Raw genomic sequence first — 23486 nt, 5'->3', positions numbered from 1 at the left:
CAACAAGCGATCCAAGTACAGATCTCCACCCGGGCTGGGAACCGGCTCCGGGCTTTTCCGTTTTCCAAAGCGGCTTCCGCTTCCGGGCTATCCTTTGCCGGAAGCAGTATATGGAGGACGTAAAAGTGTCGCGCCGGCGGTGATTCCGGAAGAAACAAGAGTGCGGCGTGAGCATGGTGAGAGAGAAGGGTTGAGGAGGGATATTGTCAGACCCCATGTGAGCGGAGATTCAGGGCGTCACCCCCTGGCCGAAGTTCATGCCCCTGCTCATTTCCATTCTAATCATAGCTCTTAAACTGCTCGAAGCGGTGCCTGTTATGCTCGAGTGGGCCGGGTTGGGGCAGAGAGGATCAGAGGAACTGGGTTTTTTGAGGGAAGAGGGGAAGGGAATGGGCAAAAGAAAAGAAGGAACTCAAGAACACGGGATGTGTTTCCGACTCTTAACTCCTAAAACTTCTGTTTCAAGGGGAAGCAAAAGAAAACAAGGAAGTATGCGACCATGAAGCGAATGCTTAGTCTCAGAGATCAGAGGCTGTAAGTGTCTGGAATCGACTGGGTTCGTAGACTGCCCAAAGATATAGAAGTCACGAGGGGATAAGTAGTTAAAACTTCTGTTGTTACTTTGTGTTCCCTTTTAATATCATTGTGTATTGGATGTATATATAGCATGAGATAGTCAAGTGCATAACAGCCACATAGCTGCTGAAGGAGTACCCTGGTGAATGGGACTGGAATTAAACATCTAAGCGTTCACTTTGTGCCACCATTTTATATATTTTATCTACTATATCACATTTAAGCCTCCTAATATTTTTGTGACGTGAGTAAGATTATATTTATGTTCTTGTCATTAGACTACTACATTCCATAGGGGGGGGGGGAACCTTACAATTGCTGAAGGAGGGTGAGGTCAGAGATCATGTTTGTCTTGTGTCTCCAGCACCTGACACTCAAATATTTTTTAAAGAAAGAATGGGAAACACCTAGATGTCTTCATTGTATAAATTTCATAAGAATTCAGATGACTGTGGAAGGAGAGAGTGGAATGATGTTCCCTATTATAAGGAGGGTGTAAAAAGCTTCACTGCTTCAGTGAAGAATGGACAAAGTTACTAAATAAGGACTGGTATTCATTGTGTTTAAGAGCCTCAATACAAAGGAATGGTCATTAGAGCCTTCAGAGTTATTAAATTGTATTTTCTGCCTTTAGTATGTATTTATTATATAATTTTTAGGAAATTTCCCATTAATAATATTTTATTTCTAGTTAAAAATTAAATTTTGTATATGTATGGTTACATTTTAGCCCTTTATAAAAGGAATGGGGGTTCCTCCTCCGTTCCTACTGTTGAAGCATCTGAAGATAAACATCAGCCTTTTTACCCACTGCTTGAAAGTGGATTTTGACCTTTGATAAAAAGCTTCTAAGGAAGAAATGATAGTATAACCAACATTTATTTATTTATCCATTAAAAAGTTTTATGGGTTTTTGGCTAGAGATTGTTAAATTTAATTATGTCTAATGAATTATGTTAACTTCCCACACAGTTATTTGTGCTCAAAAATATATATATATAGCCCTGACTGGTTTGGCTCAGTGGATAGAGTGTCAGCCTGAGGACTGAAGGGTCCCAGGTTCGATTCTGGTCAAGGGCATATACCTTGGTTGCGGGCACATCCCCAGTGGGAGGTGTGTAGGAGGCAGCTGATCAATGTTTCTCTCTCATCGATGTTTCTAACTCTCTATCCCTGTCCCTTCCTCTCTGTAAAAAATAAAATAATATATAATTTTTAAAAATATATATATTATATATTTTAATATATATATTATTAATATAAATATAATATATATAAATATATATATATATTAATGTAAAAAATGTATGCTTAGCCCTAGCCAATTTGGCTCAGTGGATAGAGTGTCGGCCTGCAGACCGAAGGATCCTAGATTCAAATCCGGTCAAGGGCACATGCCTGGGTTGCAGGCTCCATCCAACATGCAGGAGGCAGCCAATCAATGATTCCCTCTCATCATTGATGTTTCTATCTCTCTGTTCCTCTCCCTTCCTCTCTGAAATGAATAAAAAAAAAATCTATTAAAAAATGTATGCTTGCCCTAACCGGTTTGGCTCAGTGGATAGAGAGTCGGCCTGCGGACTCAAGGGTCCCAGGTTCGATTCCGGTCAAGGGCATGTACCTTGGTTGCGGGCACATCCCCAGCAGGGGATGTGCAGGAGGCAGCTCATTGAAGTTTCTCTCTCATCAATGTTTCTCTCTCATCGATGTTTCTAACTCTCTCCTTCTCCCTTCCTCTCTGTAAAAAATAAAATATATTAAAAAATTTAAAAAAATGAATGCTTATACTAATGTAAAGAAGTCACAAAGTAAGCTTTTCTCTGAAGACAAAAAGAAACTTTAAATTTTGAATGAGATTATAACTGCTATTGTTTTTTCTTCCCTGCATTTAATTTACTTTTTTTCCCTAGTAAAGAAAAGGATAGATTAAAACCTAAAAAGAAAGAAAAGAAAGATCCCAGTGCACTCAAAGAAAGAGAAGTGTGAGTAATCAACATTTTCAAGTTTTCCTTTCAAACATTCTAAAACCATAGACCCCTTAGAAATCCAGGATTTCCCGAACTGATTTGCTCAGTCATTTCTAAGTCTAGCACAACTATGCATATGAAAGTGATATTGATGAGCATATACCAACTCCAATGGTTCAAATGTTTTTTTATTTCATGGAGCAGTAAAATTTTCTCTGAAATCCTGGGGATTAAATCTAATATTATTTGTTTTCTTTGCCAAGAATCTTTCAAAAGAAATAATAGTCATTGTTTAACACACTGGCATTTCTTAAAAGAGAGAATGTATCAAAAAAATAGAAGGACCATATTTTCAGAATAAAGGTTATTCCTTTTAAATAAATACATTTAATTTTATGAAACCTCATCACATTTTGCTTGTTTTCCTCATTTTGCCTTAGTGTGGTGATGGATAAACCATCACAGGATTTATTTCCAAGAACAAAGAAAAAAGAGCTTAATCTATAGCAAACTGTTCCAAGTAGACTTATTTTTGTTCATACCAAAGTATCAATGTAGATATTACTTTGTGTTTTGTTTCTTTCTCTTTCAGCCCCCAACACCCCTCCTGCTTATTCTTTCAATATAACACACAGCTAGGCCCACCTTACCACATCCTGGTTGATACCAACTTTATCAACTTTTCCATTAAGGCCAAACTGGACTTAGTGCAGTCTATGATGGATTGTCTCTATGCCAAGTGTGAGTATCATACTTTTACATTTCTGTGACATTTATACAGAATAATCATATTTATCCAAATACATGAAAAGAAGGGAATGGGGTTCTAGTTAACTTAATTGCTGGGCATTTAATGTGCTCACCATAGCAATGACCATTTTTAATTAATTGAAGTATAATGCAAACTTGACTGGGAATAATTAAATTCTCACAATTCAGAAAACACTTACTGTGCTTAGATACTTATTATGGACAATAACTTTGAAAATAGTAGGGGAATTTTCCGTTTCCTAATTCTGGATTTTAAAATTCTGGGTAAATGAGCAGCCCTGGCCAGTGTGGCTCAGTTGGTTGAAGCATCATCCTGTACACCAAAAGGTGGCAGGTTTGATTCCTGGTCAGGGCACATACCCAGGTTTCGGGTTTGATCCCCGGTCAGGGCACACATGGGGTAGCCAGTGGATGTTTCTCTCTCACATCAGTTTCTCTCTTTCTCTCTCTCTCTCTCACCCCCCTCCTTCCCTCTCTCCCTCCCTTCCTCCCTCCCTCCCTTGCTCTCTCTAAAATCAATAAAAAATAAATTAATTAAATAAAATTCTGGATAAATGAAAATTTATTATATTTCTCAGTATATATATTCTTATTCTTTTACATTGAGGAGGAAGCATTCTTCATTCCATTCCAGTATAGAAAAGCTAAATAAGACATTTTGTCATTTATAATCACAGAACCAGAAGTGATGATGGTCACTGCTTCCTAGTTTGGTATTTATTTGTACACAAAGGATCTGGGGTAGTTTATTTACAACTAGGTATGCAGTTTACCATTCATAAATGTCCCTTGTGTATTTAGATGTCCCCTCCTTCAAATGATCTTCCCTCACTACCATGAATAGGGAAAAGAAAATTTAGGCCATGTAAAAGGGAATAACTTCCTAATAGTGAGATCTGTTGCATTTTGTGGTGAGTTTATATTCATAATATTTTCCAGTCACCTGGTTAAAGGTGCAAGTGAAAAGTAGACTTAAGATTTTCCATAAAGAATGAATTACTGGAATCGAAGGGAAAAAAATGCACTTCTTTAATATTTAAAAGATACTATAATGAGTAACATTATAGAGTGATAGTAATGTAAATGTTGTTTATTGATGTATTAAAACTAGCAAGATGGTGTAAGGATATGATAGATAAAAGAACTAAATTCTTTAAATGCCTAAAATGAATAAATGTAAAAAGTGTGGCCTTAGCTGGTTCAGCTCAGTGGATAGAGCGTCAGCCTGCGGACTGAAGGGTCCCGGGTTTGATTCCAGTCAAGGGTACATGCCCAGGTTGTAGGCTCAATCCCCAGTGTGGAGCGTGTAGGAGGCAGCTGATTGATGATTCTCATCATTGATGTTTCTATCTCCCTCTCCCTTCCTCTCTGAAATAAATAAAAAATATATTATTGAAAAAAGAAAAGTGTGCCTGGCCACAGTGGCTCAGTAGTTGAGCATCAACCTATGAATTAGGAGGTCCTGGTTCAATTCCCGGTCAGGGCACATGCCCTGTTTACAGGCTCCTTTCCCAGTGTGGGGCGTGCAGGAGGCATCCGATCAATGATTCTCTCTCATCATTGTTGCTTCTATCTCTCCCTTTCCCTTCCTCTCTGAAATCAATAAAAATATATTTTGAAATCAATAAAAATATATAAATTTTTAAGTGACTGCATGAGTTTATTATATTAATATACGAAGGTAACCACCAAATGAGGAATACAGCTAATAGAGTAAAATAGTTATCTTTTTAAGGATCAGAATTGATGGGGTGGGAAAGTTTCAGGGGATCGTTATTCATTCATATAGGCCTTTCTGTATTTCTTTTTAAAGCTATGTATATGTAATACTTTAAATTTTTTTTTAATCTCTTAGAAATAATAAAGATTAGTCTCAAGTCGGGGCACTAAAATGGCTGTAAGAGTGAACTAGGAAGGCCCTTTATGAGGAAAGACGCTAAACTTGGTGAATTTCCATGGTGTTTCTTATAGTTGCCTTAGCTGCTTCTCCAGCTTCTCAGAAATGCTGTGACCTGTTTGTAAATGAGATGAATTAGGGGTACAAGCCCGACCCCTTTGAGGTGAATTGTTTCCTTAATTCAATAGCTCCACCATTATTATCTAGATGATGATCGTTTAAGAGAGCTTTAGCCCTGTTTTAGGCTTTCTCTAGATATGGATACTTTAGAGGACAGCTATAATGCCTTTTCTAAAAACAAACTTATTAAGGAGAATACCACTTTTTGCAGTCTTTTGTGTAAGTTTAAGTAAAGTTTAAGTTTTAAGTAAAGTGCAAACTTACTTACCTAGGAGATTAACTGTTCTGAACTCTGCTTACTAATTTTTCTTCACTTGCCTTTATACCTAAAGGAAGGCCTTTATATTCTTCTTGCCTTGAATATAAAGGTCCCTTTGACCTTTCCATAGCTCCTGGCATATTCCATTTCCATCTAATACTCCAACAAGAAAGAATAGTTAGCTTCCCATCAGCTTTCTTTTATGCCCATCAGTCCTCTTTCCTATTACTTTCCATTTCTTTATAGTGATTTTTCTGGGCCTACTTCTGTGCTCCAGGTGCAAGCCCTTGCTTGCTTCACTGCTACCTGGCCCTGAAATTGATCCTCTTAAGGCATATATTGCCCTCTGATTCCATGATGATCTGATCTTACTGACTTCATACCTCTATTTTACAACTGCTTTTTCTTCTGAGTATTATATTTTATTTTAACATTTCTTTACTTTGCTTTCAAAAGTATTAATGTATTTGAAGAAATATATAGCATTAAAAAAGAAAGTTTCCTATAATGCCTTACCTCAGAGAAGATCGGTTTTAAAAATTCATACACAATCTCTGTAGGGTGAAGGTTAGTTTTTTTTCTTTTATAAATGAAAATGGATCATACGTTACTTACTATGTATGTTTGTCCTTTTTTTTTACCTGCTTTGAGATATAAGTCACATACCATATAATATACCCATCTATACTAATAAAAGCATAATATGCTAATTAGACCGGGTCAACCGGACTTCTTCCGGGTGTCCAGCTTCCTTGCGGACAAAGCCACAGTGGCGGGAGCAGAGGCAGAGGCGGTTAGGGATGATCAGGCCGGCAGGGGAGAGCAGTTAGAGGGTGATTAGGGAACCTGCCCAGGTTTGGGGCTGTATCCCAGTAGAGGGCGTGTGGTAGGTGACCAATCAGTGTTCTGCTCTCAAAGTTTCTCTCTCCCTCTTTCTTCCTATCTCTCTGAAAATCAATTTTTTTAAACCCACATTTTTATTTCTAAAAAACAAAAAGAACTGTAAAACTATGGATCCTTAACCAACATCCCTAAATTCTTCCCTTTCCCACCATTCCTAGGCAACCACAATTTGTTTTCTGTCTCTGTAGATTTGGCTGTTCTGGACATTTCATTAAAATGGGGTCATAAAATATTTGGTCCTCTTTTATTTAGCATAACATTTTCAAGAGTCACCTATGTTAAAGCATGTACATCATTTCTTTGTATTACCAAGTAATATTCTATTGTATGGATAGATCACACTTATCCATTTCTCCTTGCTTTATTGAAAAAATATATCATGAGTGTTTGTCAGTACTTCTAGTTTTTACCCTGTTATAAACAAGGCTGTAGTGAATATCTTTGTGAATATGTCTGTGTTAAAGTGAAGTATTTCTTTTTTTTTTTTAAATTGATTTTTAGAGAGAGAGAGGGAGAGGGAGAGAGAAAGATGTGTTGTTCCACTTATTTATGTTTTCATTGGTTGATTCTTGTATAAGCCCTGACCAGGAATCGAATCCACAACCCGAGCATGTGCCCTGACTGGGAACTGAACCGTGACCTCCTGGTTCATAGGTCAGTGCTCAACCACTGAGCCACATCAGCCGAGTTCGTGGGTCTTCCTAAGATTCTTGGCAGGATATAATTCAGAGATAGTAAAATCAGTTTACTCACAAGTTCTTTTATTAATATGTGTGTGTGGTTTTTTTTCTGGCAGGTATCCCTTGTATAACTGACTGTGTAATGGCTGAAATTGAGAAATTGGGGCAGAAGTATCGAGTGGCTCTAAGGTAGGAAGAAGCTGGTTGGTCTAGATTTGTTCTAGATTGGTATACTGAATATTCTTTTGACCTTCATCTGTTTGCTGTCCAAAGATTTCTTGGCTGAGTAGATTAAATAAAAATATAAAATTAGTTAACTATGGTCAAGAACACAGACATTTGACAACTAGAGACATTTTAAGCTGAAGCCTTTTTTAAAAATTACATTTATTGGGAAACATTGGTTAATAACATTATATATAAGTTTCTGGTGTACAGCTGTATAATACAACATCTGTATATCCCATTTTATGCTCATCACCCAAAGTCTATTCTCCTTTTGTTGCCATATATTTGACCCCTTTTACTTTTTTTAAAAATATATTTTATTGATTTTTTACAGAGAGGAAGTGAGAGGGATAGAGAGTTAGAAACATCAGTGAGAGAGAAACATTGATCAGCTGCCTCCTGCACACCTCCTACTGGGGATGTGCCTGCAACCAAGGTACATGCCCTTGACAGGAATCGAACCTGGGACCCTTCAGTCCACAGGCCGATGCTCTATCCACTGAGCCAAACCGGTTAGGGCTGACCCCTTTTACTCTCTTCACCATCTTCCTCCTGCCCCCTTCTCCTCTGGTAACCACCATATTGTTGTTTGTGACTGTTTTGTTTATTCATTGGTTGCTTTTTGTTTTATATCCCACATATGAGTGAAATCATGTGGTTCTTGTCCTTTGCTGTCTTATTTTGCTTAACATGATACTCTCAAGGTCCATTCATGTCACAGATGGCAATATTTCACCTTTTTCCATTGTATATATGCACGGTATCTTTATCCAACCATCAGTCAAAAGACGCTTAGGTTGTTTCTATGTCTTGGTTATTGTGAACTGAGTTACTTAGTCATATTGGTCTTGTAGGCATCCTTTTAAGTTCCTCTACATTTTCAATTAGAAAGTGTCTTCCTGTTAGTTTATCTAGACAGCTCCTTCAGAATCTCACAGTTAGAGAATTCACATTCTAAGTATTGAGTATACTCTAGAAAGTACCCTTGAAATTAGAGTAGCAGTTCCCAAAGTATGTTCATGGACCCCTAGGAGTCTCAGAGATCTTTGCAGGGAGTTTTCATAATAATATAAAAACATTGCCTTTGTCACTGTGCCGACATGTATACTGATGGTGGAAATGCTGGTTTGGTGCCTTAGTACAAATCAAAGCAATGGACCAAATAATGCTATTTGTATTTTTTGTTTGTTTTCAACTCACTGGCAATTTTTTAAAAAGCCCTGGCTGGTGTGGCTTTATTGGTTGGGCTTCAACCCATACCTATAAACTGAAAGGTTGCTGATTTGATTCCTGGTATTTCAATAGGGATTGCATTGAATCTGTAGATTGCCTTGGGTATTATGGACATTTTAATGATGTTGATTCTTCCAATCCATGAACATGGTTTATTCTTCCACTTGTTTATATCTTCTTCTATCTCTTTTTTCAATATCCTATAGTTTTCCTAGTACAGGTCTTTTGCCACCTTGCTTAAGTTTATCCCTAAGTATCTTAATTTTTTTGTTGCAATGGTATATGGGATTGTTTGTTTAGCTTCTCTTTCTAGAATTCATTATCGGTGTATAAAAAAGCCATCGATTTTTGGGTATTGATTTTATATCCTGCTACATTGCCAAATTCATTTATTAAATCTAGTAGTTTTTTTATTGAGTCTTTAGGGTATTTTGTGTACAATATCATGTCATCTGCGAATAATGAGAGTTTTACTTCCTCCTTTCTAATTTGGATGCCTTTTACTTCTTATCTGATCGCTATGGCTAGCAATTCCAGTACTATGTTGAATGAGTGAAAGCACACATCCCTGTCTGATTCCTCTTCTTAGGGGAAATGCTTTTAGGTTTTGCCCATTGAGTATAATATTGGCTGTCAGCGTGTCATATATGGCCTTGTTGAGATATGCTCCCTCTATTCCTACTTTGCAGAGAGTTTTTATCAAAAATGGGTGTTTGATTTTGTTGAATATATTTTCTGCATCTAAATCATTATCTGACTTCTTTCACAAAAATCAATTCCAGATAGATTAAGTGTCTAAACTTTTACAGAAAATATAGAGAATATCTTAATGATTTTGGAGTGGGCAAGGATTTCTTAAGTCCAAACCAGAATGGAAAACTAATCAATTTGACTATATTGAAATCAGTTACTTCTCTATAACAAAAGGTACCATAAAGTGAAAAGACAAGCCACAGATATTAGTAACATATATAATCAACAAAGGGCTTATTTTTAAAATATATAAAAAACTACAAATCTAGCCGAAACCGGTTTGGCTCAGTGGATAGAGCGTCAGCCTGCGAACTAAAGGGTCCCAGGTTCGATTCCGGTCAAGGGCATGTACCTTGGTTGCGGGCGCATCCCCAGTGGGGAGTGTGCAGGAGGCAGCTGATCGATGTTTCTAACTCTCTGTCCCTCTCTCTTCCTCTCTGTAGAGAATCAATAAAATATATTAAAAAAAAAAACTACAAATCTATAAGATAAAGACAAAATCCTTAAATTCACAATGAAATATTTCATACTCAGCAGATTGTCAAGAATTAAAGTATGCTTGACAATGTGAAGAATAGTTGGGAATGTGGAGCAATGGTAATTCTCAACTCAGTTGCTATGGATATAAATTGGACAGTCACTTTGGAGAGCAATTTGGTAATATCTGACAAAATCGAGGCTGTCCATATTCTTACAACACTGTGTCTTTCAACCTGGGAAATCACAAATCTATAGGTTGTAAAGTCTATTTAATGGGTCACAACTAGTACTTTTTTAAACGAAGTATAGAATAAACTATAAAATACCAGCATGCATTGCATGTAGCAAAGATTGAGTATTATATCACAGAACTTTTTTCACTTTTATATTGAGTGCTAGGTAAAATGTATTTCATACTATGGGTCTGGTAAAAAAAAAAAGCGGGGGGGCTGTCTTTGAGAAGCTCATTTACATGTATTGGAGACAAGAATTGGAATTTTCTTATATGTATAGTAGCAAAAAATTGCAAGCAGCTAAAAGATCCATTAAGATAATGAATAAATTGTGGAATGTTCATGAATAAAATACTAAACAGTAGTGAAAATGAATAAAGTAGAGTTGCATGTCAATATGGATAAGTCTCTTAAAACAATGTAAAAAAAAAAAAAAGCAAGCACATATGTAGAACATATTGTTTATCTGAAGTTTAAAAACATGCAAAGTAGGCCCTGGCCAGGGAGCTCAGTTGGTTAGTGTTGTCCTGAATGCCAAGGATATAAGTTCAATCCCCGATCAAGGCACATACAAAAATCAACCAATGAATGCATAAATAAGTGGAACAATAATTTGATGTTTCTTTCTTTCTATCTATCTATCTATCTATCTATCTCAGTCTCTATTTCTCTCTCTCTTTTCCTCTCTCTCTCTCTCTCTCTCTCTCTCTCTCTCTGTCTCTCTCAAATCAATCAATGAAATTTTTTTAAAAACATGCAAACTACATTGTTTACAGGTACATAAATATGTAATTTTATATACACAGTAAAACTTATGTGAGACTGATAAATACCAAGTTTAAGATAATAGTTACTTGTCAGGAGGTTAAAAAGATCTTTTAGGATTGGAGAGAGGGCTTTATTCATTTTAATTTGTAATGTTGTAATGTTTCATTTCTTTAACGAGATGGTGGATACTGTTCATCATTCTTTATACTTTTTTAAAAAATATATTTTATTGATTTTTTGCAGAGAGGAAGGGAGAGGGAGAGAGTTAGAAACATCGATGAGAGAGAAACATCAATCAGCTGCCTCCTGCACACCCCCTACTTGAAATATTTCAAATAAAAATGAGAAAAGAGGCAATTATTTAAAAAGTAATTTAAAATAAACAATGGGAGGGGAGAACACTGAAGCACCAAATGAAGGCACCAAGTTTGGCTGTGAAGAAAAGCAGAGAAATGGGATGTTAACTAGAGGGGCTGGTATTAGTAAAAAGAAGGATTTTTTTTCTTTTTTAAAATGGATAAGGTACTAGAGCATGTTGGTATATTTCTGGGAAAGAACAATGGGAAGGAGGGGATCAGTGATTTCAGCAGTAAAGGGATAACAAATAAGAGCAAAGGCCTACACTATTGCCTACCTCGTTTCTCAGCGGCCAGTCTTCCTTTCTTCTAGTGCAGTGATGGGCAACCTTTTGAGCTTGGTGTGTCAGACTTCACCAAAAAACTGAGCATAACTCGGGTAGTGTGTCACTTTGAGGGAAAAAAAACATTATTTCGCAAATGTTTCATCCTCAGGAACAGCAAATGTTTCATCCTCGGCATGCGGCCGCCTCAGTGGCCACGTGTCATCAGAAATGGCTACGCGTGTCAGTGTTGACACGCGTGTCATAGGTTCGCCATCACTGTTCTAGTGTGTCCTCTTCTCCACAGCCCACTTAGTCTTTCTAAGGCAAAGCTTTGCTTGTGTTACTCTGTCCTGGAGAAAACTTTCATGACTCCCCATCACTTGTGTCATGGAGCTCACACTCCTCAGCCTGGCATTGGAGACTCTCCCGTTTGTCCTCAACTTGCTTTTCCAGTCCTATCTCACTTTCCTCTGCACTCTTCTCCTCTTCCCTGAACACACCCAAACCATTTCACAGAGTTTGGCTCCCTGTTTGGAATGTGCCTGCCTTAACTTTGCTTGGAACATTCTTTCATCTTCATTTTGTTTTTATCTCCATGTAATTTTTTTCTTAAATATACCCAACCCACATTGACTTAGCTCTGAACTCTGCAATGTGGAGTATTTTTGTTGCACTTGGTACCTGTGTGCTGCCTTGTATTTTTATTCATCATCATTATGTAACAGAGTATGGCTCTGAGGATCACAGACTTGGGTTTTTCTATTTCACATTTGTATAAAAATATGTGGTTGATTTTCTAATAGCAAATAATATAAACAAATACATACGGGGTGGGGAAAAATATGTTTACAGTTGTGAGTACACAAAACAGTTTATTCTTATATTATTTTTTATTGATTATTATATTATTTTCCATATGAATAACTGTAAACCTTTTGCCACACCCTGTATAGTAAAAAGTAAAATTCCCCCTCCATATTCACACTTTGTCCATTCTCCTGCCCTGGAATTGACAACTGAGAAGGATTGGTATATAATCAATATGTATTTTCCAGGCAAATGCAAATCTAGAGAAAAGAGATTTGTATTTTCTTAATTGAATGATAGATAGTTCAGTGGCCTGTTTTGTTTATTAAACAGGTTATTATAGGTCCTTCCACATTGATACATACAACTCTACCTCATTTTTTAAAAAATAAGATAGGGGTACCAAAATGTATTTAACTTGATGGATATTTAGATTATCTCAAGGTTTTTTTTAAAAAAAATATGCTTTTATTGATTTCAGAGGAAGGGAGAGGGAGAGTTAGAAACATCAATGATGAGAGAGAATCATTGATTAGCTGCCTTTTGCACACCCCCTAATGGGGATCAAGACCAAAACCCGGGCATGTGCCCTGACCGGGAATCAACTATGACCTCCTAATTCATGGGTCACTGCTCAACCACTGAGCCACACCAGCTGGGTGATTATCTCCAGGTTTTGTTTTTATTTTTGTTTTTTATCTCCAATTTTAAACTATGTTTATAAACTATGCTGTGGTGGCTATCCTTGTTCCTACATTCTTGTACAATGTATAAGACAATTTCCTAAAATTGAATTGGTTGGGTTAAAATTGATTTGGTTTTGAATCCTGGCTTTCCTAGCTTGGTTACTTTATTATTTTTTTTTTCTATTTTTTTTATTAGGGTATTATATGTGTACATATCTTACCATTGCCACCCCCACCTCCTAGCTTGGTTACTTTAAACAAATTAATTCATCTCAATCTGCTACCTCATCTGTAAAAAGGGAATATAATTCAGAGTTTTATGAAGATTATCCCCTTGCACTAGGATGTTGAGTGTGACTCAACACGGTTAGCAGTAGAATAAAGGAATCCAAAAAAGCAAGCGAGTGCAAAGGGTTAAATGACCTAAGACACACCAGCTGTCAGTCAGGAAATTTTAATTTCCTTTTTTCTATAAGTTGTCTTTCCAATTAAAAAGTGAACTTCAGCCCTAGCTGGTTTGGCTCAGTGGATAGAGCATCCGCCTGCAGACTGAAGTGTCCCAGGTTCGATTCCGGTCAAGGGCACATGCCTGGGTTGTGGGCTCGATCCCCAGTAGGGGGCGTGCAGGAAGCAGCCAATCAGTGATCCTCTCTCAGCATTGATGTTTCTATCTCTTTCTCCCTTTCGCTTCCTCTCTGAAATCAATAAAAATATATTTTTTAAAAAAGGTAAGCTTCATGAGGAGAGGGATGCCTTAAGATCTACACACATAGGTCATGTTACTCTTATTACACTGAGTGAGACTCAGAAAGTTATCCAGTTGCCAGAATGTTTTCCTTAATCCACTTTTATAACATTTTAGGATCGCCAAGGATCCAAGATTTGAACGATTACCATGCACACACAAAGGAACCTACGCAGATGACTGCTTAGTACAGAGAGTAACTCAGGTATCGTCAGTTTTTAAATGCTTGCTTAGTGTGCTTAAAATAAATGAGAGAGAAGGCAAACTATTGTCTCCTAAATGTTCATGGTCAGAAAAGTAGCTGGGAATGTAAATGGTAATGTAATATACATATATATATACTAGTAGCCCTGCTCACAAATCTGTGCACGAGTTGCCACGTGCCTCAGCTGGCTGCCCCGCCCACCGCTACTCGTAGCTTGCTGCCCCACCCTCCTATAGCTCTCTGCTGGTCGTTAAGTGTCAAAGCGTAACGACCATTTGCATATTACCTCTTTATTATATAGGATATATGTATATACATATATAGAGAGAGAGGGAGGGAAGGAGGGAGGGAGAGAGGGAGAGGGAGAGGGAGGGAGAGATTGATAATCCCTTCATAGTAATCGTAGGTGCCTTTATTTACTTGAGGAAGTGGATTAGAAATGTATACCATAACATAATGGAAAGATCATGGGTTTCAAATATTAGCGCCTGCATTTATTAGGTGTGTGATTTTGGACACTTACTGATTCTTTATTCCATAAATCTTTTCTATAAAATGATTCAAGTGAGTAAGTGTAGATAATACAGTTGACCTTTGAACAGCGCCAGGATTAGGGGCTCTGACCCCCTGTGCAGTTGAAAATCTTTGTTATTGTCTAACTTTTGACTCCCAAAAACTTAAGTTGTCCCTGGTATCCACGGGGGATTGGGTTCCAGGACCCCCCGTAGATACCAAAATCTATAATGTTCAAGTCTCTTATATAAAACTAGTGTCCCGGTGCACGGAATCATGCACATTGAAAGGAAATTAATTTGAAGGTGGCCTGTGGGGTGGGACTGGGCAAGATGGGTCAGACATGCCCTAGAGCCAACCTCCCATGGTCCCTTCCCAGCTGGCTGCACCTAGGGCAGCGCCATGGCTCAAAGGGCATCTGCGCAGTGAGCAGGGTTCCTCCAGCAGGTGGGGTCCCTCAGCCTGGCCTGCAGGGATCGGCTGAAACCGGTTCTCCGACATCCCCGGAGGGGTCCCGAATTGAGAGAGGGCGGTTCTCGGGTGACTCATCCTGGAATCAGGCTCCCTCCTTGCTGGTTCCGGGGTGCGTCACCCGAGAACTGCTGCTACCAAATCACCGCAGCTCGGCAGCTCCTGCATTGAGCATCTGCCCCCTGGTTTTCAGTGCGTGTCATACCTACTGGCTGGTCAGATGGTCACTTAGCCTTTTAGATAGATAGATAGATAGATAGATAGATAGATAGATAGATAGATAGATAGATAGATGGAGCAGATCAATGCATACAGTCTGCCCTTCACATCTGCGGACTCCTAACTGCAGAACAAAAACAATACAGATATTTATTGAAAAAAAATCCACATATAAGTGAACCCAAGCAGTTGAAACCCATGCTTTTCAAGGGTCAGTTTATAACAGATTTCACCTCTCTGTGAATCTAAACTAAGGTTCCATTCCACTTACTACCCAAGAAGGAATTTTGTTCCTCTCTACCATGCCCAACCCAGAAGCATTTCTCAGTTGCATCTAAATCTCACAGGGTGCTATCTCTCAAGGACCCAAGAATCAGTTGGTTTTTTATTTCTTGGTAGGCACCACAAGAACTTCTGCTACTGTTTGCCCTTAAAAGAGCCTCTCTAGGCTGAGGGTAATCATCTTCATTGGATGACCACATTGTCAGCCCTTTAGCAACTCCATTCATGAGCGTGTCCAGCATTTCCCTTAATTTCCCACAGCACAGCTGACATAAGGCTACAACTCTTTATAAAACTCAACGGGAGGTTTGGGTATGATGGAAGTAAAGTACAACATAAATTACCTCCCAGATGGCAACTACATATTGCTTTCAGAGTTGCTAGGCTTAGACTTGTCCTGGAGATCCTAGTCTGCCTTCAGGAACAAGAGGGTAGCCTACCTCCACCACTAGCAGGCCTCAGAGTAGGCCTTACTATTCTGGGAAAGGCAGAAGCTGTGCCCTCCAATCTAAGGCACTTACTCTGCCTTTGCATAGAGTCCCTTGGGTCATTTTCCCAAAATCAAGGAATTTTCTACCCCAGGTGTAGAAGTCATTTCCACATATGACCCAAAAAAATGGATTGCAGCTTTTAGCTTTTCTGTCTTCTCCCCCTCAAGATTCTCAGAGTTATATTCAACCCTGGGCAACTTATTAATATGTTTTTAGACATGACCTCCTTAATCATAGTATCTACTCAACAAATTGTTGTAACCTTTGCTATGTACTGTGAAAATGAATTAATTCTTTAGACTCGACAGTGGTTGTGCCATTATAGTATCACTAAGTAGACTCAATAAACTCTATGTGTGTCTCTTACAGCACAAGTGTTATATTGTGGCCACAGTTGACCGGGACCTTAAACGAAGAATCAGGAAGATCCCTGGAGTTCCCATCATGTACATTTCTAACCATAGGTAAGGACTTCCTCTTGGGGAAGTGATTAAAAGCATATAGTTGATATCAATTAAAAATGAGGTCAGATTATAGAAGAATTTAAAAGAGATTGTTGTATCAAATACTTACTAGTACATAGTTGTATTTGAAAACGAGAGACAAAATAACAAGAACAAGGGCAAAAGATAAGGTAGGATTTAGAAATGAGGCAGACATTCACATTGTTGCAATATGATTAACAGAAGAAATAGAGTGACATGTTGCTTTAAATGCAAAGCAGTAATTGAAATCAAGCTAATTTTTTTGGCCAGAAATTTTTATTTTAAAAGCCTAGTGCATGTGATTAGCACCCCTCTGGGAAACAAAATGCCTTTTTTTTTTTTTTAGCTGCTCTTTATCCTTCTTGGATGTTCCCATGTCAGTCCTCAGACTACTACTGCCCAGCCTCTCAGCCTGGGGAGAGCACATTATAGAGGGAATAATATGGGCTAGGGAGTTGCGCTTACCTGGACTCAGTGCCCAGCTCCCCACATTGGTAACTTTCTGACTTTGAAGAATAAAGAAAATACAGTCAGCATTTTGCTTCAAATCACTCACTATGATATCCCTTTAAAATGTTCCGACTGACAAAAAGGATTCACAGTGAGGGGGTGAGAGTATTGCAGTCAGTGAGGGGGTGAGAGTATGGGTTTTTAGGTGGCTACTGGACCCACCTTTCTTACCAGTGTTAATTTTTTTTTCCTGATTAGGTACAACATTGAGCGGATGCCAGATGATTATGGAGCCCCTCGGTTCTAATACTTAAAAGACAAAGTTTCTCTGCTTTCCTTCAAACAACTTTCTCTGTTGCAGGTTTATTAAACATGCTACAACATGCATTATTGCTCCACTCACACATTTGCTGTTATGAGCTGAGAAAGTTAAAACACACTTTTTGGTGGTGTTTTGAAAATGATATTTTGTGTCATTTAAAATTTTGTTACATCTTTTTATAAATCAGATGACTGCTCACAACTTCGATGGTTGTTGTTTTATATTATTTACTCAACAATACTTATTAAGGTTATACTCGTTACTTAATAAGATATGGTCCTATGTACACATATAATACCTCAATAAAAAAATGGAAAAAAAAAAAGATATGGTCCTACCCCCAAGACACTCTTATTGTGTTGTGAAAGGGAAACGTAGATGAATAACTACAGTAAAATAATGATGCTAGGATAAAAGTATGACGACTAGACACAAAAGAGGAAAGAATGATTTCTTTCTACTTGGTTGGGAAAGGGAGGGAGGAAAGGCTAGAGGTAGTAATGTTTGAGTTAATCTTTAAAAAAAAAATAGGGGCTTGCCTAATGAGGTAAAGAAAATTAAGTGCAGGAAATATAAAAAAAAGCATGGAGACAGATATTACATGGAATTAATGTGTTTCACCTGTTCAGACAGCTGCCAGGAGATTCTTACAACTAGAACGTAGGGGGAAGTTATCTGTACCCACATCTGGGACTCTAGTGGTACGACAAGGTGGGAGGGAGGGGGGCCTTATGTGACTTGCTAAAGGGTTTGGACTTGATCTTGAGGTCAGTAGGGAGTTACTAAAAATTTAAATTGGGTAAATACATAACATGATCAGAATAGATACCTTTTTTAAAATATATTTTTATTGATTTTAGAGAGAGAGAGAGAGAAAAAAAAACATCCATGTGAGAGAGAAAGTGATCCGTTTCCTCCAGTACTCACCCCATCAGGGATGGAATCCGCAACCTGGGCATGTGCCCTGACTGGAATCCAACCGGTGATCTTTCGGTTCATGGGACGATGCTCAACCAACTGAGCCACAACGGCCAGGGCAGAATAGATATTTTAAATGATCACAGGGTAGTATAGGAACAGACAAATAGATCACTGATACAATAAAAAGTCCATAAACCCCTATATATTTATAACAATTTGGTATATTGTAAAGTTTTACTTCAAGTCTAGAAAAAAGAAATTGTATTAGAAGGCCAAATAGTGTGGAGTCATTCTACTAGGGTTAGAATCCAGATTTTTACCAGTTAATATCTATATTAGTTGGGCAATCTACATAAACATTTGGTGCCTTTCTTGCAACCTCTTAAAATGTTTTGAGTCCTGGCCAGTGTGGCTCGTTGGTAGAGTGTCATCTCATACATTAAGAGATCGGAGGGTCAATTCCAGGTCACGGCACCTGCCCAGGTTGCCAGCTCAATCCCCAATAGGGGACATGTGGGAGGCAACTGATGGACGTTTCTCATCCATGTTTTCCTCCAGTTAATTTCCTAATTAAATATTTTGTTTAATCCACAAAACAACCCAAATAAGATGGGATTAGATTGAACAGTACCTGGCACAAGTAAGAATTATTCAATAAATGTTAGTAATTATTATTACAATGGCAAGTTGGCTATCCATTTGAAAAACACTTTAGATTCCTACTTTACATTCTTCATGAGAATACATTTCAAGTGGATCAAAGATCTGAACTTTATTTATAAGTGTGAATATATTAAAATTATAGATTTCTATGCAAAGCAATTCCCCCAAATATTAAGACAAGTGACTGGCCAGAAGATTTTCATATATATAACAAGTGAAGAAACGGGTAGTCATGAAGTGCTTACAAGAGTACAAATAGGTATAATCATTTTAGACAGCAGTTTGGCAGGATTGATTAAAATAAAAATTGCAGATATCCTGTGAGCCTAAGTCTATTTTTTTGTTGTTGTTGTTATTTAAGTATCACACAGGTGATTTCCCATAAAATACATGATCAGTGTGTTATAAATGTGTAGAGAAATATCCACAAATGTACAAGGAATTATATAGAAGGATGTTTAGTGTACCACTTTATATCAGAGAAAAACTGAAAAGAATATAAATGTTCATAAAAGGGTCCTAACTATGTTATGTCTATACTATGGAATGTCATGAGCATTTAAAAGAATGGGGTAGGTTTAAAAATGGGCGAAGGACTTAAGTAGATAGTTCTCCGAAGAAAATATGCAAATGGCCAACAAGCACATAAAAAGATGCTCAACATCACTAGTCATTAGGGAAATGCAAATCAAAACCACAATGAAATGCCACCTCACACCTATTTAGGATGGTTACTATTAAGAACAAATATGCCCTGGCTGGTTTGGCTCAGTGGATAGAACATCAGCCTGTGGACTGAAGGGTCCCAGGTTCGAGTCCAGTCAAGGGCATATGCCTGGGGTTGTGGGCTTGATCCCCAGTAGGTGGTGTGCAGGGGGCAGCCAATCAATGATTCTCATTATTGATGTTTCTATCTCTCTTTCCCTCTCCCTTTCTCTCTGAAACCAAAATATATATCACAATACCAGATATCAAGCTATATTACAAAGCTACGGTTCTCAAAATTGCCTGGTACTAGCACAAGAACAGACATATAGACCAATGGAACAGAACAGAGAACCCAGAAATAGACCCAAGCCATTATGTTCAATTAATATTTGACAAAGGAGGCAAGAGCACACAATGAAGTCAAGTATCTCTTCAATAAATGGTGCTGGGAAATTTGGTCAGATACATGCAAAAAAATGAAACTAGATCACCAACTTACACCATACACAAAAAACAAACTCAAAATGGTTAAAGGACTTAAATGTAAGACGGGAAACCATAAAAATCTTAGAAGACTCCATGGGCAGCACAATATCAGACATATGTCGTAGCAATATCTACTGATACAGCTCCTAGAGCAATGGAAACTAAGGAGAAAATAAATGGGACTACATCAAAATAAAAAGCTGCACAGCAAAAGAAACCAACAAAACAACAAGAAAGCCCACTGCATGGGAGAACATATTTGCCAATGCTATCCTATATAACAAAAGGCTAATATGCAAATTGAGCAACCAGTGGAACAATAAGTTGCTATAACACGCACTGACCACCAGGGGGCAGAAGCTCAACGCAGGAGCTGCCCCCTGGTGGTCAGTGCTCTCCAAGGGGGAGCGCTGCTCAGCCAGAAGCTGGGCTCCCAGCTGGCAAGCACAGCAGCAGTGGCGGGAGCCTCTCCTGCCTCTGGGGTAGCGCTAAGGACCCCTTGGTGGTCCCGGACTGCAAGAGGCCGCAGGCTGGGCTGAGGGACCCCACCCCCAGTGCACGAATGTCGTGCACTGGCCCTCTAGTTTCAGATAAGGGTTTAATCTGCAAAATTTACAGGGAACTCATACAACTTAACAAAAGGAAGATAAACGATCTAATCAAATGATGGGCCAAGGACCTAAGTAGACACTTTTTGAAAGAGGACATACAGAAGGTCTAGAGACATATGAAAACATTCTCAAAGTCACTAATCATCAGAGAGAAGCAAATCAAAACAACAATGAGGTACCATCTCACACCTGTCAGAATGGCTATCATCAACAAATCAACAAACGACTGGTATGCATGCATATTAGCATGACCAATGGACACACACTAGGGTGGTGGGGGCTTGCCCTCGGGGGTGGAGGTGGCAGTGGAGGCGTTAATCAGGGGAAAAAGGAGAAATGTAATACTTTAAATAAATAAATAAATGAATAAATGAATAAATAAATAAATAATGTTTTGACAAGGATGTAGAAGAATTGGAACTGTTGGTTTTTTTTAAGGCAAGTTACTTTATTTAAAATGTGAATTTTGCCTTACTAAATAATTTGGAACATTTTTATGACTTCAGTTGAGAATGATTCTTTTCTTTTTTAGATTTTTTAACTAAAATAAATTTTTAAATTATTTTTTATTTTCAGTTATATAACTTAATAAGTCAACACCCCAATAAATCTCGCACCCATCCAGCACCATGCCTAGTTATTAGAATATGTGAAGAATTCTTGACTCAATGCACAATGGCATTATTTCCAAGGCCATCTATGGACTGTTGTTCTGTATGTTGATTGTTGTGATGGTTACGCAAATATATTGATTTGTCCAAATACATTGAAATGTACACAAAATAGGTGTATTTAAAAAAATACGTTTTTATTGATTTTAGAGAGAGGAAGAGAGAGAAACATTGCTGTGAGAGAGAAACATCAATCAGTTTCTTCCCATATGCACCCCAACCTGGGATGGAATCCACAACCTGGGTATGTGCCCTGACCTGGAATAGAACCAGCAACCTTCCATGCACAGGACATGCTCAACAAACTGTGCTACAATGGCCAAGGCAAAATGGGTGCATTTTATTGTATGTAAATTATACCTCAGTAAATTAAAAGATAGAAAAGGCGTTCAAGAGCCCTGACCTATGTGGCTCGGTTGGTTGAGCATTTCCCATGCACCAAGAGGTTGCCGGTTCAATCCCCAGTGGTCAGGGCACATGCACGGTTGCACACTCAATCCCCAGTAAGGGCACATGCAGGAAGCAACCGATTGATGTTTCTCTTGCTCTCTAATAGCAATAAAGACATCCTCAGGTGAGGATTAAAAGGGGGTGGGGTAAAACATTTAGGAGTTGTACATTGAAAATTGCTAAAAGACAATACAAAGAAATGAAAGGACATCCTGATAGAACAATAAATGTTGCAGAGATTTAAAAAGAAAAGACATCCTGTGTTTGTAGATTGAAAAATTCAATATTGTTAAAATGTCCATGCTACCCAAAACTATCTACAGATTCTTTTTTTTCTTTTTTTTTCTTTTTATCTACAGATTCTTTGTAATTTCTATCAAAATCGCAATGACATTTGTTGGAAGAAATAGAAAAAACATGCTAGAATGTATGTGGAATCTCGAGATACCAAATAGCCAAAACAATCTTGAAAAAGAACAAAGTTGAAGGCCTCACACATCCTGATTTCCAGACACTACTATAAAGCAATAGTAATCGAGACAGAGATATAGACCAATAGATCAGAACAGAGAGCCCAGAAATAAACTCTTGCATATATTGTCAAGTGATTGTCAACAAGGGTGCCAAGACTAGGCTAAGGACAGTCTCTTCAGCAAATGGTATTGGGAAAATTGGATGTCCACATAAAAAGAATGAAGTTTGAGCCACCTTATACCATACACAAAAATTAACTCAAAATAGATTTAAGACCTAAAACCATAAAACTAGAAGAAAACATATGGAATCTTCAGGACATTGGGTTTGACAATGATTTCTTGACTATGACACCAAAAACACAGTCAACAAACGCAAAAATAGTCAAATGTGACTGCATCAAATTTAAAAGCTGTGTGCCAAAAGGAAACAACAGCAACCAATGGAATGGGAGAAAATATTTGAAAGTCATGTGTCTGATAAACTCAGGAACCCCACTGCCCACTGGGTACTACGGGAAGGGCTGTCTGTGAAGGCCTCACAGGGACTGGAATGTAGTTCAGAAACTGGATGGGTAATACTATTTTTCTTCTGGGTGCTAGTTACACAGTTGTGAATATTCACTAAGCTGTATGCTTATGATGTGTAATTTTTTAAAATATATTTTATTGATTTTTTTACAGAGAGGAAGGGAGAGGGATAGAGAGTTGGAAACATCAATGAGAGAGAAACATTGATCGATCAGCTGCCTCCTGCACACCCCCTACTGGGGATGTGCCCCGCAACCAAGGTACATGCCCTTGACCGGAATCGAACCTGGGACCTTTGAGTCCGCAGGCCGACGCTCTATCCACTGAGCCAAACCGGTTTCGGCTGCTGTAGCAAATTTTAAAAATATATATATTTTATTGATTTTTTACAGAGAGGAAGGGAGAGGGATAGAGAGTTGGAAACATCAATGAGAGAGAAACATCAATCAGCTGCCTCCTGCACACCCCCTACTGGGGATGTGCCCGAAACTAAGGTACATGCCCTTGACCGGAATCAACGCTCTATCCACTGAGCCAAATTGGTTAGGGCTAATTTTTTGTTGTTGTTGTTAATCCTCACCTGAGGATATTTTTCCATTGATTTTTCACAGAGAGTGGAAGGGAGGGGGAGAGAGAGAGAGAGTGAAACATCGATGTGAGAGAGACACCCTGACAGGAATTCAATCTGCCACCCCTCAGTAGAGGGCTCACACTCTATCCACTGAACCAAACCAGCCAGGACACGATGTGTAATATATATATGTATATATATATTACACTTCAGCAAAAAGTTAAAAGAAACAAAT

General features: G+C 38.2%; 1 protein-coding gene across 2 annotated transcripts; it reads left to right on the top strand.

The window, feature by feature from the left end:
* Positions 1 to 16: 16 nt before the first annotated feature.
* On the top strand, positions 17 to 17367 carry FCF1 (FCF1 rRNA-processing protein). Of its 2 annotated transcripts, none has more exons than XM_008138832.3 (8): positions 17 to 176; positions 467 to 534; positions 2487 to 2558; positions 3136 to 3284; positions 7290 to 7362; positions 13846 to 13933; positions 16279 to 16373; positions 17103 to 17367. In XM_008138832.3, exons 1-8 carry the CDS (start codon positions 174 to 176, stop codon positions 17149 to 17151), a joined length of 597 nt encoding a protein of 198 aa, XP_008137054.1. In that variant the 5' UTR covers positions 17 to 173; the 3' UTR covers positions 17152 to 17367. The 2 variants fall into 2 exon arrangements, with proteins under 2 accessions (XP_008137054.1, XP_054571890.1); XM_054715915.1 differs by lacking the exon at positions 17 to 176 and adding an exon at positions 199 to 217.
* Positions 17368 to 23486: the final 6119 nt, after the last annotated feature.

This window comes from Eptesicus fuscus, chromosome 5, assembly GCF_027574615.1.
Source record: "Eptesicus fuscus isolate TK198812 chromosome 5, DD_ASM_mEF_20220401, whole genome shotgun sequence".
Classification (NCBI taxonomy): domain Eukaryota; kingdom Metazoa; phylum Chordata; class Mammalia; order Chiroptera; family Vespertilionidae; genus Eptesicus; species Eptesicus fuscus.
This window is presented reverse-complemented; position numbering and strand designations above follow the sequence as displayed.